Source organism: Chelonia mydas, chromosome 7 (assembly GCF_015237465.2).
Source record: "Chelonia mydas isolate rCheMyd1 chromosome 7, rCheMyd1.pri.v2, whole genome shotgun sequence".
Taxonomy (NCBI): Eukaryota; Metazoa; Chordata; order Testudines; family Cheloniidae; genus Chelonia; species Chelonia mydas.
The window spans coordinates 25,330,215-25,345,705 of NC_057853.1; the positions used below are offsets into that span (position 1 = coordinate 25,330,215).

General features: G+C 39.7%; 2 protein-coding genes across 27 annotated transcripts in view; one reads left to right on the forward strand and one right to left on the reverse strand.

Moving 5' to 3' along the window:
* TASOR (transcription activation suppressor) overlaps positions 1-15,491 on the forward strand; it is a 63,696-nt gene that overhangs the window by 36,293 nt on the left and 11,912 nt on the right. For 7 of the 13 annotated variants that reach the window (XR_003565948.3, XM_027830392.3, XM_027830391.3 and 4 more), the window contains exons 14-17: positions 3,761-4,477; positions 5,603-6,042; positions 9,949-10,093; positions 11,619-11,675. Coding sequence is in view for 12 of the 13 variants with exons in the window: in XM_027830392.3 (XP_027686193.1) it covers positions 3,761-4,477; positions 5,603-6,042; positions 9,949-10,093; positions 11,619-11,675 (1,359 nt within the window). In the remaining variant the exon portion in view is untranslated. The remainder of the gene's footprint in view (positions 1-3,760; positions 4,478-5,602; positions 6,043-9,948; positions 10,094-11,618; positions 11,676-15,491) is intronic. The other 6 variants (XM_043550622.1, XM_043550621.1, XM_027830394.3 and 3 more) reach the window with 1 other exon arrangement.
* The window catches only part of CCDC66 (coiled-coil domain containing 66), an 88,915-nt gene that overhangs the window by 10,498 nt on the left and 62,926 nt on the right, over positions 1-15,491 (reverse strand). The window lies entirely within an intron of this gene.

Consider the following 15,491-nt stretch of genomic DNA (forward strand, 5'->3'; position numbering starts at 1 on the left):
AAAATGTGCAGTGAGATAAGCCTAGGATAATCAGTTATCACTAATACCACTAAAAGGAACTGAACTTAATAGAACTTTAATGGATACATCTGGAATGTAACTTGAATCCACCATTCAGAGTTGAAACTTTTCTGCTTCTAGTATTACTTACTGAGCATGTACTTCGCAACTTGATTTGAAACAGTCCACACATTAATGTAGTCAAAATCCAGCCTTTCCCTTGATTTTACTTCACTTTAACAAAGGAATTAATAATCCAATAACATGGTTCATCTCAGACCAGGATTCCTACCTCACCCTACATCTTAGATCCCTTCACATTCTAGAGTAGCCTATGTAAATATCAGGGAGATGAATGACTTGCTTGTATCTTTCAGCTAAGAAAATACCACAGCTAAACACAGTGGGTTCACAGGAGAACGCTATCAGCCTGCTGCACTAAGGGATCTAGTTAGTTCTCCACTACCATATAATATTTTTCATTGTTATTCAAATTGATTTTATATTGCCTCCAAAAACATACATGTGGGTCAAAATAACTAATAGAAATGGATCCTTTAATAAAAAGTGGTATTTCATAACCCAACATAAAAATGGCCATACTGGGTCAGACCAGTGGTCCATCTAGCTCAGTATCCTGTCTTCTGGCCAATGCCAGATGCTTCAAAGGGAATGAACAGAAAAGGACAATTGCCAAGTGATCCATCCCCTATCATTCAGTCTTGCATCTGGCAGTGAAGAGGCTCAGGGACACCCATGTCATGGGGTTGCATCCCTGACCATTATGGTAAATAGCCATTGAAGAACCTGTCCTCTGTGAACTTGTATAGTTATTTTTTGAACCCAGTTATAGTTTTGGCCTTCACAACATCCCTTTGCAGCGAGTTCCACAGTCAACCTATATATTGTGTGAAGAAGTACTTCCTTTTTGTTTGTGTGGTGTGTGGTGTTTTTTTTTTTTTTTTTTAAACCTGTTGACTGTTAATTTCATTGGGTGACCCCTAGTTCTTGTATTATTATGAATGGGTAAATAACACTTGCTCCACACCATTCATGATTTTTATAGGCCTTGATCATATCCCCCCTTAGTCAACTCTACCCCGCCCCCCCCCCCCAAACCCCTTGTATGGAAGCAGTTCTATATCCTTAATCATTTTTTGTTGCCATTCTCTATACCTTTTTCCATTTCTGATATATCTTTTTTTGAGATGGGGGTGGCCAGAACTGCATGCAGTTGTCCAGGTGTGGATGTACCATGGATTTCTATAGTGGCATTATAAGACAGTAAATATCTATCCCTTTCCTAATGGTTCCCAACATTCTGTTAGCTCTTTTGACTGCTGCTTACACGTTGAGCAGATGTTTTCAGAGAACTATCCACGGTTACTCCAAGATCTTTCTTGAGTCGTAAAGCTAATTTAGACCCCATCATTTTGAATGTGTAGCTGGGATTGTTTTCTGATTTGCATTTATCAACATTGAATTTCATCTGTCATTTTGTTGGTGAGCCACCCAGTTTAGTGAGTTCCCATTGTAACTTTTAGCAGTCTGCTTTGAACTTGCATATCTTGAGGAAATTTTTTATCCTTGGCAAACTTCGCCACCTCGCTGTTTATGATTATGTTGAACAGTACAGGTCCCCCGTACAGATCTTTGGGGGACCCTGCTGTTTACCTCTCTCCATTCTGAAAATGGACCATTTATTCCTATCTTTTGTTTCCTGTCTTTTAACCAGTTACTGATCCATGAGAGGATCTTCCTCTTATCCCATGACTGTTCAATTTGGTGAGGGACATTCTCAAAGTGTATTTGAAATTTTAAGTGTACTATATCCACTGGATTACTCCTGTCCACATGTTTGTTTGACCCCCCCTCAAAGAATTCTAATAAATTGGTGAAACAGCTATTTTCCCTTCACAAAAGCAGTGTTGACTCTTCCCCAATAAACTCTGTTCATCTATGTGTCTGATAATTCTGTTCTTTATTATAGTTTCAACCAGTTTGCCTAGTACTGAAGTTACGCTTACCAGCCTATAATGCCAGTATCACTGCTGGAGGCTTTTTTTTTTTTTAAATGGTGTCAAATTAGCTATCCTCCAGTCATCTGGTACAGCTGACTTTAAGTGATAAATTACATACCACAGCTAGTAGTTCTGCAATTTCATGTCTGAGTTCCTTCAGAACTCTTGAGTAAATACCATCTGGTCCTAGTGATTTATTACTGTTTAAGGGGGAAAATTTTATCCATGTTGAAACTTTCAGGCTCTCTGACTTTCCCTCCCTCCCTCCCTCCCTCCCCTGGACCCATCACCTATTAATACTTATTTTTGTACTATCCCATTACCAGCTGGGGACCAAAGCTCCATTGGGCTAGGCACTGTGCATGTGTATGATTAAGACAGAGTATAAATACAATAAATGTTGAGGCACAACAGGTAGATATTGACCTCCCTTCTACCTTTTTTGTAACTGTGAGCCTACTGTAATTAAAGTAATAAGCAATAATTGCTGCACACCACACAATAGATAAAGCTATATTAGAGATGGATTAGCTCCAAAAAGCATTAGAATATTTTTCAGTAAGTGAATTGCAGACAATTTTTCAGAATAATAACTTGGAATTGTTCATCTTTTTCTGGAGAGGAAAAATTTACCTGTCAGGGCTCTTTCCAGAAACCTAAGGAAGATCAGATCTTTTTACAGAAGTTAGGTGTGGTTGAAAATTAAACTGACAAAGAAGAGTTTCACCCTGTGATGGTTGACTTCATCAATTCCATGATAATGGACTAAGAAAGGGCTGGATTTCAAACAGAGCTAGGGAATGTTTGAATCCAGGGTTTAGATTTTGTGCCCATCTCTACTCTCATGCCTTAGTTTTTTGTCGTCTTTGACTTGTCAAAGAGTTTGACCTGATGGGTGAAGTCTCCACTTTGTTTCTAATTTAGAAATCTTAATTAGGACTAGTCTTAACTGATGGTTTGGCAACTTTTACTCTTAAAAAGGAACTTGTGAGCACAGGAGCTATGGGTGTGGGAAGCTGTAAGAGTATGAGATACTAAATCAAGAGCGTTGGAAAAAGTTCTCTGGTGAAGTGATTCATCAGTGGCAGACAGGCTGGAAGAAGTTGGTATAGCAGGTGCTAGCATCCAAACTGTGTGCCATGTACTGTGAAAACCGGTCACTTTTTTTTTTCTTTTATTCCCCTCTTCATTTGTGTCCTGGCTTCTTTGAACATTTCTAAGATTTGCTTTGAGAACAAACCAAGCACAAAACTAACAGCTGACTGACCTTATGGATTTTAACTTCCAAAGGATTGGGGCATTGCTTGAATAGTTGGAAGAGGGAGGAACGCCTTCGTTGCCAGGGTGATGAGAGCAGTATAAAAGTGTACATAGAAAGGCAACAAGTGGTGGTGAAGGCCTTTAGTCTGATCATGTCAATCAGACTGTCCATCTTTTTTTTATTATTATTATTATTTTATTTTCAGGAGTGAAAAATAGGGGAGGTGGGGGGAAGTCTTTGCTGTCTTTCTGTAGTGAACAGGATGATCTAATCATGTTTGATAAATGTCTGTAGCTTTTTTTTTGTAAGTAACTTGATTTTTCCTGAGGTAATCTAAAGACTGGATTTAGATAATCTCACCATAGGTATAATTGCCAGAAAAATTGAAAGTGTAATAATTTAGAAGCCATATATTTTTGTCACAGCTTTCTTAATGATGACTTGTTTTAATCATGGGCTCTTTTTCCTTCCATCACAGCACAAAAAAATGTTCCCTTCACAGCACAGAAAAGTTCAGCTACATCAGTACTGCAGGAAAACCATGAGATTATGCCAAAGCTCATGAAGTTTATTCAGTCACTACACTTCGCTTTAATTCAGTCTCGTAAAGACACTACTGCAGACTTCAATACTGTTGTGGAAAAGCATATAAACGAATATTTGAAGCGAAGCATTAGTGGGTCTAGCAAATATAGGGAGTTTGTATTATACCCTTATGAATCACGGCTGGATGACAGAAAATTTCTGTATCCTGCTCCAAAAAACAAATCCCATATTGACAGCTGCTTGCGTAATTACATCTTTGGTGCTGAAGCCTATCAACTGCCTGTTTCTAAAGCAAAAGAATTGATGGAGGGAAATCAGAAAGTTCAGCAGTTCAGTCCCATTTCAGATTATGAAGCCCCAGAAGAAGAAACTGACTTCGCAAATGCAAAAACTGGGAAAAGAATTGGTTCTAAATGTGATGGTGCTGCTGCCAAGCAAAAAACCCCTCATCCTGGGGACTATGATCCTGATAGACTCAAAGAGCTAATTAATTTAATTCAGTGCAAGAAAAAAAATGTAGGTGGAGAATCTGATACAGAAGACACTAGAAACAAAAGTGGACTGAAACGAAGACTACACAGTCACTCTGAAAATCTGAGGAAGCACTTAAAAATGAGTGAATCTTCAGAAATTAGTTGCCAGTATGAAGGTAAGAAACATAATTAATCTAGAACTCACTTTTTAAATAGTAATATTATATTGAAAACTTGAAATGGAAGTGCTTTAGGCCTTCAGTGCTTAAGACCATTGGAATAACTTTGTTGCTTAGTGCTGTTCTGTTTATGCACAGTTCCTTCATTCATAAATGATTAGTGTGAAAGATTCATAAATAAAGGGATGATTGTCATTGGACACCTTTATAAATATATATAACCTCCTTCTAGCAGCCAAGAGCACAAGCAACTCCCATTGACTTCCACAGAAGCTGCTGTTGCTCTGCAGGTCTAGAAATAAGACCAGCGGTTTGCTTATAAAAGGATATATTTTCTGTGCATTTAGGGTCTTTATACAGATTTTTGGTATCCTAATATTTTTCTGTGGAATTTAATATTTTAAATAATTGTGTGTAGCCCTTTATGGTTCCAGTGTGGTGTAGTAGTCTCCCTGAATGTGCAGACAAACTGAAACAGTAGCTTGGAGAGGCAAGCACTGCTTTCATGCCTCTTGATGGTGTTTAAAACACTGGAGTTCAACATAACTGACACCAGCACTGCTAACTATTTAATTTATCTTGGCAGAAGCGTAACTAATGCTCTTATCCAGTGTTGGTGAATGTTGCATTTCTTGAAAGAATGTTAACTAGAAATAAGCTTGAAAATAATTATTACATTCATGGGTTCTGTTTTTATTGTTGTCCCCACACACCTAAAACAAAAAATGAGCATAGAGCACTTTTCTCTTCACCTTTTACCGCTCGGCACAAGATAATAGATCACAGTTCTGCTAAAAAGGCTTTGATTCCTGCAGAGTGCTGCAGTGTCTTATTTTTACCTTTTTCTAAAAAAAAAAAAAAAAAAGCACACCTCTTGGCCTGCTGTGCGCACATGCACTTTCTACAGCGATTGAAGTAGCTCACTGAAATAGGGCTGATAAGATCTGGGGGTAGACTTACAACCCTAGGAAATTGCTGTCCTCTCCCTTCCCTTATCCCCCCAGGTTAGTCCAAATTTTCTCTGCATGTGAACTATGCAAATTTATTTTAGAGCCTGGGAGGATGTTTAGAAAGATGAATTGGTATTGAATGGCTTTTTTTCCCCTCCCTTTCCCTCTAAAGGAGGAAGAACTTCAGAATCTCCACAGTCTGTTTTCTCAATAATTACTGGTCTTGGTGGACATGATACTGACTTGAGACAACAAGATGTATCAGACCCTGCAGTTACAGACACACATGGTCTCATTAAGTTGCTCTTAGAAACACTAGCTAGTGCAGGACACTTGGATTCATCATTGGCACGGTCTGTTAACCAAGCTTTAGGATTGGACACTGATGAAATGGAGAATTTAAGGCAAAAACATGAATATGAATCAATTCCAGCACAGGATAAGGAAGAACATGTGCTTCCTAATATTGCACAAGCTGAAAATGTAAACTTTAAGGATCCACATAGCCCAGTGATGTTGGAAACTGAAGCAACATGCTTAGCCTATCCTACGGATGTTGACCTAAGGCTTTCTGCTAGTGAAGTAGGCATTGACCACACGCTGCGTATAAAAGTAAGTATCTTCAAGGGAAAAATCCAGTATTACTAGGATGCTGATTAATACAGTTGTGAAAATTTCTTAATCATTTAGTTCCTATAAATTGTATGCAAGACTTCTGTTCTTAGGCATTTGTTTCTCCACATCTTGGAGCTTTTATATTTCCCAGGAGCTATACTGAAAAGTCAAGTTTTCTGTACGCTAACTTATCCTTTTTTTTTTTTTTTTTTAAATACTTGCTCCCAGCTATTAGGCCCATTCCTCTCCTTTCAAAAAATAACTAAAGAGAACCTTGAAGATGAGACATACCTGTAGTCTCAATCTGTTCTGCTTGTAGGGGAGCTCCAATAATATACAATAAAATTGCTGTTCCTTTGCTTAAGCAGGTAGCTGCCTGTTGTAGACTTGTCTTTTTGGTATCTTTTTCACCCTACGTAGGAACCCACCATCACTAACAATCCTCCTTTCCACCTCTTGCAGGGATCAGACGTTTTTATTCAGCCTTTTAGATGATTCATGGTGGTGTGGCTTCTCTGTGGAGTATCAGGGGTTGTATTTTATGGGAGCAGGCATGGTAATGATTATATAATTCAAGTCCCCATGTGCCCCTCCTGCTTAGTCACCTCTTTTTCTCTCCAGAGAATGGAGAGATCCACTGTGGTCAACCCTCTACTACCATCCCCTTGGGATGGCATTGGATCCTGCTGGGATGAGGCCTGCTATACTTGGAAGCACAGTAAGGAGAGGCTGGGAGCCCAAGTTCCTAGATCCAGCTGGGAAGGGTATTGTGCAGTCCTTAACCGCTGCCTTCCAAAATGCTAAGCACAAAGGATCTTTCTTCTCCCAGTTTATTCCTGCAGTCAGTTTTCTGTGGGCAGGTTAATGTGCTCCCCAGTCAGAGGTATCCAGTTCTAGTGTCCACAGTTCAATAAGAAGGTTCATAAATTGGGGAGGGTTCAGAGAAGAGCCATGAGATTGATTAAAGGATTAGAAAACATGCCTTGTAGTGATAGATGCAAGGAGCTCAGTCTAGTTATTTTAACAAAGAGAACATGAAAGGTTGACTTGATTAGTCTCTAAGTACCTACATGGGGAATAAATATTTGATAATGGGCTCTTCAGTCTAGCAGAGACAGGTATAACACTATCCAATGGCTAGAAGCTGAAGTTGGACACATTCAGACTGGAAATAAGATGTATGGAGATAAGACTTCAGGGACGTGAGAAATTCAGGATCTGAGGCTAGATCTACGCTATAAACTTATATCTGGGTAACTACATCACTCGGGGGTGTTAGCGACAGTTATACTGACCAGATCCTTGGTACAGACAGCATTGTGTCAGTGGGAGGGCTTCTCCTGTCAACATAGTTGCCACCTCTCGTGGAGGTGAATTAACTGTGCTGATGGGAGAAGCTCTCCTGTTGGTGTAGTGTCATCTTTTTAAAACACTGCAGCAGCGTTGCACTGCTTCAGGGGTAGGCCTTCCCTCAGTTTCCTCATCTGTCTTATATTCTGACCCCTGGAAAGAGTCGTCCATTTCCTATTCAGTTATTGCTAGAGCATGGGTTCTCAGACTGGGGGTTGAGCCCACTCGGGGTCACGAGGTTATTACGTGGGGGATTGCGAACTGTCAGCCTCCACCCCAAATCCCGCTTTGCCTCCTGCATTTATAATGGTGTTAAATTAAAAAACACTCTTAAATATATTTATAAGGGGGGGGTCACACTCAGTGGCTTTTTATATGAAAGGGGTCACCAGTACAAAAGAGAACCACTGTGCTAGAGGGATTCAAGTATATATTAAGGAAGCATCTATAATGGATGGATTTCCATGTCTTATTGCGATTAAGCATGGCATTTTTCAAAATGGTTCGGCATTGGACTGGCTCTGCCCCCATTGAAGTCAGTATGGGGGAAAAACTGCCATTGATTTCAGTGGGGCAGAGTTAGGCCAGTGCTAAGCTCTTTAAAATCTCACCCTAGAACTCTCTAGGCCCAGGTGGTCATATTTTGGGGGAGAGAATCTGAGCAGCCTGTAAGTGGCCCATACATACTTCCCTACACCATTATTGTGTGAATGTTGGAATTTCCTCTCCGTACAGCTTTTGACTGTAGGGTCCTGAGAGCTCCAGTTCAAGGATCTTCTAGTTAGGTTTCCCAGATAAATTCTTCCATGGTCTAGGTCAGTGGCTCTCAAACTTTTGTACTGGTGACCCCTTTCACATAGCAAGTCTCTGAGTGCGACCACCTCCTTATAAATTAAAAACACTTTTTAAATACATTTAACACCATTATAAATGCTGGAGGCAAAGCGGGGTTTAGGGTGGAGGTTGACAACTCGTGGCCCCCCCATGTAATAACCTCGTGACCACTTGAGGGGTCCTGACCCCCAGTTTGAGAACCCCCGGTCTAGGTAATTAGGTATTACCCAGCTCCTAGGTTATTGGAGCTCCCTGAGTAGAAAAAGGAATTTTGGTCCTATTTGTAAATAACACTTATGTAAGCAGTTCTGACAATCTGAAATCTGTTTGCAATGGTATTGTAGCTGTGTGGGTCCCAGGATATAAGAGACACGTGGGTGAGGTAATATGTTCTACTAGACCAACTTCAGTTGGTGGAAGAGACAATAAGCTTTCGAGCTTCATAGAGCTCAACTTCAGGTCTGGAAAAGGAAACCAGAGTGTCAGTTAAATGCAAGGTGGGAAACGTTAAGCATAAGGGTTTAAAGCTGTGCAAGAAACTACTTAAAATGAAGTGGGCAGTTAAAACCTCTGAAGCTGTAGGACAAAGGAGGGTTAGTGGGTTACAAATTTGTGTAATGAGCACAAAAATAGTCTCTATGGAGACCATGATTTTTAGGCGACATCTACATTAGCAACTGAACTACACAACTTTTTGTCTTTCGGGGTATTACCCACACACAAACAAAAAGACAGTTTTGCAGACGACGAGCACCGGTGTGAACGCTTTGCACAGCTAACTCTGCTCGTTGTGGGGTGGAAGTTTTTTATTGGCAGGAGAGCCGACAAACGGGCTACACTGTGCCTTTTAGCAGCACAGCTGCAGCAACACAGCTGTGTAGCTAAAAACTGTGTAGTGTAGACATAGTCTTCATGTCTAGCAGAGTTATGAATTTTAGTTTGCAGGCTTGTCTTTTGAAGGTGTTGTGCAGATTTCTTCTGAGGATGTGTACTGATAGGTCAGATAGGGTGGGATAGCTTTGTGAAAAATGTTGGTCACAGGTGATAAGATTGTGTGGTTTTGTCTTTTTAAATCATTTTTCTGTGTAGGGCTCATTAAGAGTGAACCCCACAGAACACGCCTTTCCAGATTGATTTGTCCGATGCATATGCCTATCGCAACATGTGCTGTATCTCATTCAGTACATCAAATGCCCCAACAACTGTGTTGGTGAAACCAAATAATCACTACTCTCTTGAACGAATTCACCCAGCTTGTCTCAACCTGGAATCTAGCTAGGAATCCTACTGATTCTATAAATTTGGAGTTAAATTCTGAAAGTTATCAACTGGTTGAGGGAGGTGTGCCTCTTCTGCCTTGGCTGTCAGCTGACTGAAGCTACCTGGTTAAGGAAAGGAAGAGAGAAATCCACTTACAGATAGTTCCGAATGCTTGAAACAGGAGCAGGGGAAAAGGCCATCTAGCAAATGCGCCTAAAACGGCGTTTTGAATTCCTATGGGAAAGACACTGGTTTTTGTCACTTCAGAAACTTTGATCTGTCATCAAGGATAGAAATGCTTATGGTGAATATTTCTGCCTGTGTTCAGATTTGATTAACTTAAATGCAAAAATTCCATTAGATTGATATCTGCATTCCTACTATTGTTGAGATGGCAAAGGTTAATACCTATGTTAAGGACATCATAGTCTTGAACTGAGATTTTTTTTTTTTTTAAAGGAACCAAGTACTGGAAGTGTTAGTAGCTTTGATGGCTATAGCCCGTGTCCTAGCACTCCTATTGAACATGCTTATCGCAGGCAACATTCTAGTTCAAATAATATAGGAGAGGTTGGAATACACTGGAAGCTGATTCCAATTACAGGTAAGACATACTACTAACTTTTATGCTGCCCTAAAATGTAAAAGAACCAGTTTTCTAAAGGTCTCATCTTTCATAGATCCCACTCTTGGGTCACTATACGTAGAGTTTTGTTTTTAATATTTGATTATTACAGAAAAAGGCTGAACTATAAGACCCCAGGGATCAAATTCTGCTGTGTTAATACCCATGAAACATCCCATTCTCTTTATTGGGCATGCTTAGCTGTAACAGAGACCAGATTTTAACCTCTTGGATGTGATGAATAAATAGGAATAGCTTTGGTAATATACTGACACATAGTGTAGCTGTCTAGAATTGTGGTCTTCATATTCAGTCATTTGCTTGAATTTGTATCTCACAAGATGTATCAGACTAAAAACAAAGTTGAAGTTGTCACTTTGGTAATGATGGCACACTTTTTACTTGCAAAATTAAACAGGCTGATACTATGGGGTTCAACATAGAAATCCTTTAAGGTTACAGTTGACCTTACTTGAAGAAGAGTCCCTTTTCACCAAATCAAACTATCCTACTAAAAGTACTTCAGAGTCTTTTTTCATCTTTGACCATAAGAATGAAACCCATTTTTCTCAGAGAATCTTCTTTAAAGAACCTTCTCATCCTACCTCTTGATGACTGAGTCGACAGTATTAAGTCCCTGAGAAACTTAAGAGTGTTGGCTTGAGGGGTGTGGGTGGTGGGATAGAAGAGGTGAGAAGTCAAAAGCCATAAATGCATCTGAGGCTGGGCACTGAGTCCCTTCTCTGCGCGTGTGCATCCCCCCCCCCCCCCCGTTTCCCTTGTGACTGTCCCAAATATGATGTATTAACTGTCATACCCCACAAGTAAAAACTATTGGTTCCTGCTCATCTTCTAAGAATCCTGCAGTGGTGGCTGTGGGTGGAACTGGATTGGCCTTACCAAAGGGCACTGAGACCATTTTAATACCCATCTTCTTGGTTTTTATTTCCACAAACTTCTTTGTAAGCTTTTCAGTGAGATAGGATAGCTTGGATATCTGACCTTTCACAGTTTAAGCCCCAAAGGACATCAGTACCCATTCAGTGCTTTGCCTGGAAACAATTACTATGTGTGCTGACACCACATGATTGTGGAAGTAGCAATGGCAAGGAATGTGATTAGGCAGCTCAAACTATAGTTTATCATAAGTGCTGGATGTGGGCATTCTTATGAGGATTTGCCAGTTGGCTGTTACACAGTGTATAGTAGTCTACTAGGTTTCAGTATTATGCCAAGTGTTTTTTATCTGAACCATGCAATTCTCTGTGAAGTATTCTCTTGGATAAAAAGAGAAGGAACATCCCTGATCACCAGAGATGAAGGAGGTGGTGTGTTTTTTAAATTAATAGACGTCACCAGTGTTACAAACTCTAGGGGGTTAACTTTCAAGTTAACTCTTACTGTATTTATACACTGATTAGTTCTATAACACAATTAGTTTGAGAGGTGCTAGATAAGTATCTATCGAGAAACTCTACAAATGCTAACTGCTGCTCTCCCTCAGGAGGGGCAGGAAGAGATCCAGAGGATCAACTGGAAAAACATGGAGATAACCAAACAGGTGAGAAGGATGGCTGCGCTTTTTTTTTTTTTTCTCCCCATATGCCACTACTTCCCAATTTATAGTTTCTTCTGGTACTGATTTCATCAGGAAACTGGGGAGTGGATCCGTAGAGTGCCATTGAATTAATGGAATTGATTCACTAAAGTGACCCAAGAATGTTAAAGGAGAATTAGAACAGTCTTAAGATTTCAGGCTTTTCTGTCAGTTGTTTGATTCTAACAAGCATACATTCCTGAAAATGTAATAGCGTCAAGGAGCCTTTGAATTTCCTTTTAGGGATTTAAGATCTTTTAAATAGCATCATGTACAATAAGCTTCTCTGCCTCTATATAATAGACTGCATCTGATGGTTTGTGGGTTTCTTTATTTTTGTGGTGGAGAGATGGTTGTGGAAGGAAAGCATAGGCCCCAGGGAAAGCAACTTCAGTTTTTCGCTGTTTTCTCAATTGTAAGGAGATAAATTAGTGATTGATCTCTTGCTATCAGTTTATAAATAGTAAGGTTAAAAAAAATCAAAATTGAAAATTACTACTTTTCATTTTCAGTCCTCTATCATGGTTGTGAGGAATGACAAAGTCCTGATTTTTTAAAGTAGTAAATTCTTTGCTTTTTGTTGCATGATGCTTTCCAGTCCTTGTCACTGAAAAAACTTACTATTGCCTTTAGTTACCTAACTTACATGGATATTTTGTGTTGCTGAGCACTGGGTAATCTTTCATGTCTTAATTGCTACATAATCCAAACTCCACAATAGGCTGGAAATAAACCTGGGTTTCAGTTTTAGCAGTCCGCTTTCTTGCTTATGATCACTTTGTCCTAACCAGAACCTAGTTTTATTCCTTAAATTAAAAGTTCATCTTGAATCTCCAGAAATTCAATCCAACTTGGTTCTTGCTTGCTTTTCCCTGTTACCTTGTACAAGAAGGCTAGTGAGATAGTAGATCTTAAAAATGATGGCTTTTAATGCTATTCATCTTGCACCCTAAGCTATTAAATGTTCTGGGATATTTTCCTTTGGCATGCACTACTTGAACTGCTGATATTTTTGAAATAAACTCATCAAAACAGCGTCTCTTCCTTTTGTCGTTCTAGAATGACATCTTTCTGCAGCATTGCAGAATCTTGCTGTAAAGCAACAAGAATAGCTAGATCTTTTTTTAAAAAAAGCTGGTATTTTTCTACAAACTAACTGGACAGACCAAATTAAAGTAGGAAGTCAGATATTGGAACAGGAACAAACGCTGGAAGTTATTTGCTCCTGAGTACTTGTGACCCAATGGTGTAGATATGTGAAGGATGCCACCTTCAGAGAGTGCTCATTAAAAGTAATGTCTCCCCCCCCCGCCCGTAAAGTGGCTGAAAATGCTTTGAGTTTAAAATTCTGACCCCAAAGCTTACCTTTGCATTGTAGTTTGTATTTCTGCTGTAGTTGTTAACGAGCCTTTGCAAGCAACGAGGCTTTTCTTTGTTACATAAGGAATACTATCAGGTTTTGGGGTTTTTTGTAAATAGTTTCTCTTGTCAACAAACTTGAATAGCAACTTAAAGTTCTACATGTTCAGATAGCCTTATGTTGAAAGGCAGGATCTGTCATGTGTGGCTTTTTTTGTTTTTTAAATGCACTGAACTTTTCTCTTGCAAAACAACTAAGTTGATCTTTCAGGTGGTTGTGATGTCTCAAATTAGTGATAAATCTTGTAGCATCTCTCTCAATTATTTTCATATTTTGGTTTTGGAAACTTCACCATGTTCTACATAGTGAAGCATGGCGGGGGGTGGGGGGGTCCATAATAAAAATTTCATTCCTAATAATCTGTATTTAAGGATGTAACTGAATAGTAATATGTCCTATTGAAAATTTAGAAAGTTGGTAAAATTTATAGTATTGTTAGTTTAGTGTGATTCAGAAGTATATGAAAAGATTATAGTACTATATATTTCTGGGTACAAAGATAAAATAGTTTTGTGAAAGTGCCATTTTTGATAAGCAGCTTGACACAAATGAAACGCACAACTAAGAACATATTGCCTGCAATTCACACTAGGGCAAACTAGGTTTAAAATCCTAACATTGTGTAGGGAATGTGGCTACAGTGCTGCTACATTCTGGTAACTTTTTGCTGCTGGAAAAGTCTTCAGGGGGAGGAGGGGAAGGGAGTATATTTTTAAAATGACTCTTAAAAATATTCATATAGCAGTGACTTCTAGATTCAGATGCGCTCTGCATAGCAGTGTATTGGTTCTGAGGGTCAAACGCTGTTCTCTTCTTTTTGCATAATCCCCAAAATAAAGATTCTACAGGTCATCTTTAGACTCTCAGTTGCACCTAGGCAACCCAGTTGCCTTCAGTTGTAATTGCTTGGAACTTAATTTGAGAAGAGAAGAAATAAGAGTCTGGCACAAAGGAATAGAATCTGTTCACTTCTGCTTGGCTTTGCATAGATAACAGGATTTTAAAATCCTGAAACAAATCTTATTTTTGTCACTAAATTAGATTGGTATCCTGTTAAGCACACAAACAGGTGTACTTTTGTACTTACTAGTAAAAGTATAATTGCACTTTAAAGGGATACGAATTTAAGACATTCTTACATAATTTTAGGTTTCAGAGTAGCAGCTGTGTTAGTCTGTATTCACAAAAAGAAAAAGGAGTACTTGTGGCACCTTAGAGACTAACCAGTTTATTTGAGCATAAGCTTTCGTGAGCTACAGCTCACTTCATCGGATGCAAGTGAGCTATAGCTCCCGAAAGCTTATGCTCAAATAAACTGGTTAGTCTCTAAGGTGCCACAAGTACTCCTTTTTCTTTTTACATAATTTTGGATACTATTTCTACTCCAGAGATGACACGCCTCTTCCCTTATCCCCAAACCAGATTTAGTGATTTTACAATCTCATTTTCCACCCCCCACTTTTTTTTAATGGTTTTTCTCTCATGGTGCTGTTAGAAAGTCCCACACAAACCGAAGAGGAAACTGATAGCAATTTCAGTTTTTCCCAGGTACTACTACACAAAGTGCTGTCAAAAGCACAAAGTAAAAACCTTTGTTTGCAGATTTGGCAAAGAGGCAATGGATTGAATGTGCTTGGGGACGGAACTAACCATATCTAGAAATGATCTGTGTCAGGCTTGGAATAATGCAGTGAAACTTTTCCACATCTGTGCAGTGTTACCTGGTCTGTAAATAAATGGAGGGCTTCTGTTACTGCTGTTAATCTTGTATTTTATGAGTATTGAAAGAAACTTGCTTAACAGCAAGGTTGTAGAGAGACCTGGGATTATGAGGGAGTCACTAGCTGAACTCAGATTTTTCATAATTGCATGCCAACAATGCTTGCAAAAATGGCTCGCCATCCAACTCCTCATTTTACATGCACACAATTTAAACTCTACACCAGTGGTTCTCAAAGCTAGTCTGCCACTTTGTTCAGGGAAAATCCTTGGCAGGCCAGACCAGTTTGTTTACTGCCGCGTCCAGAGGTTTGGCCAATCGCGGCTCCCACTGGCCGCTCCAGGCCAATGGGGGCTGTGGGAAGGGCAGCCAGCACATCCCTCGGCCCATGCCGCTTTCTGCAGCCCCCATTGGCCTGGAGCAGCAAACCGCGGCCAGTGGGAGCTGCAATCAGCCGAACCTGCGGATGCCGCAGGTAAACAAACCGGCCCAGCCCGCCAGGGGCTTTCCCTGAACAAGCGGTGGACTGGCTTTGAGAACCACTGCTCTACACCATAATATGTGACTTCTACTTAAAAGCTAGATAGGAAGAAAATGTCAATGATTTAATTGGTCACCTATCCACTTCAGTCTGCTTAAA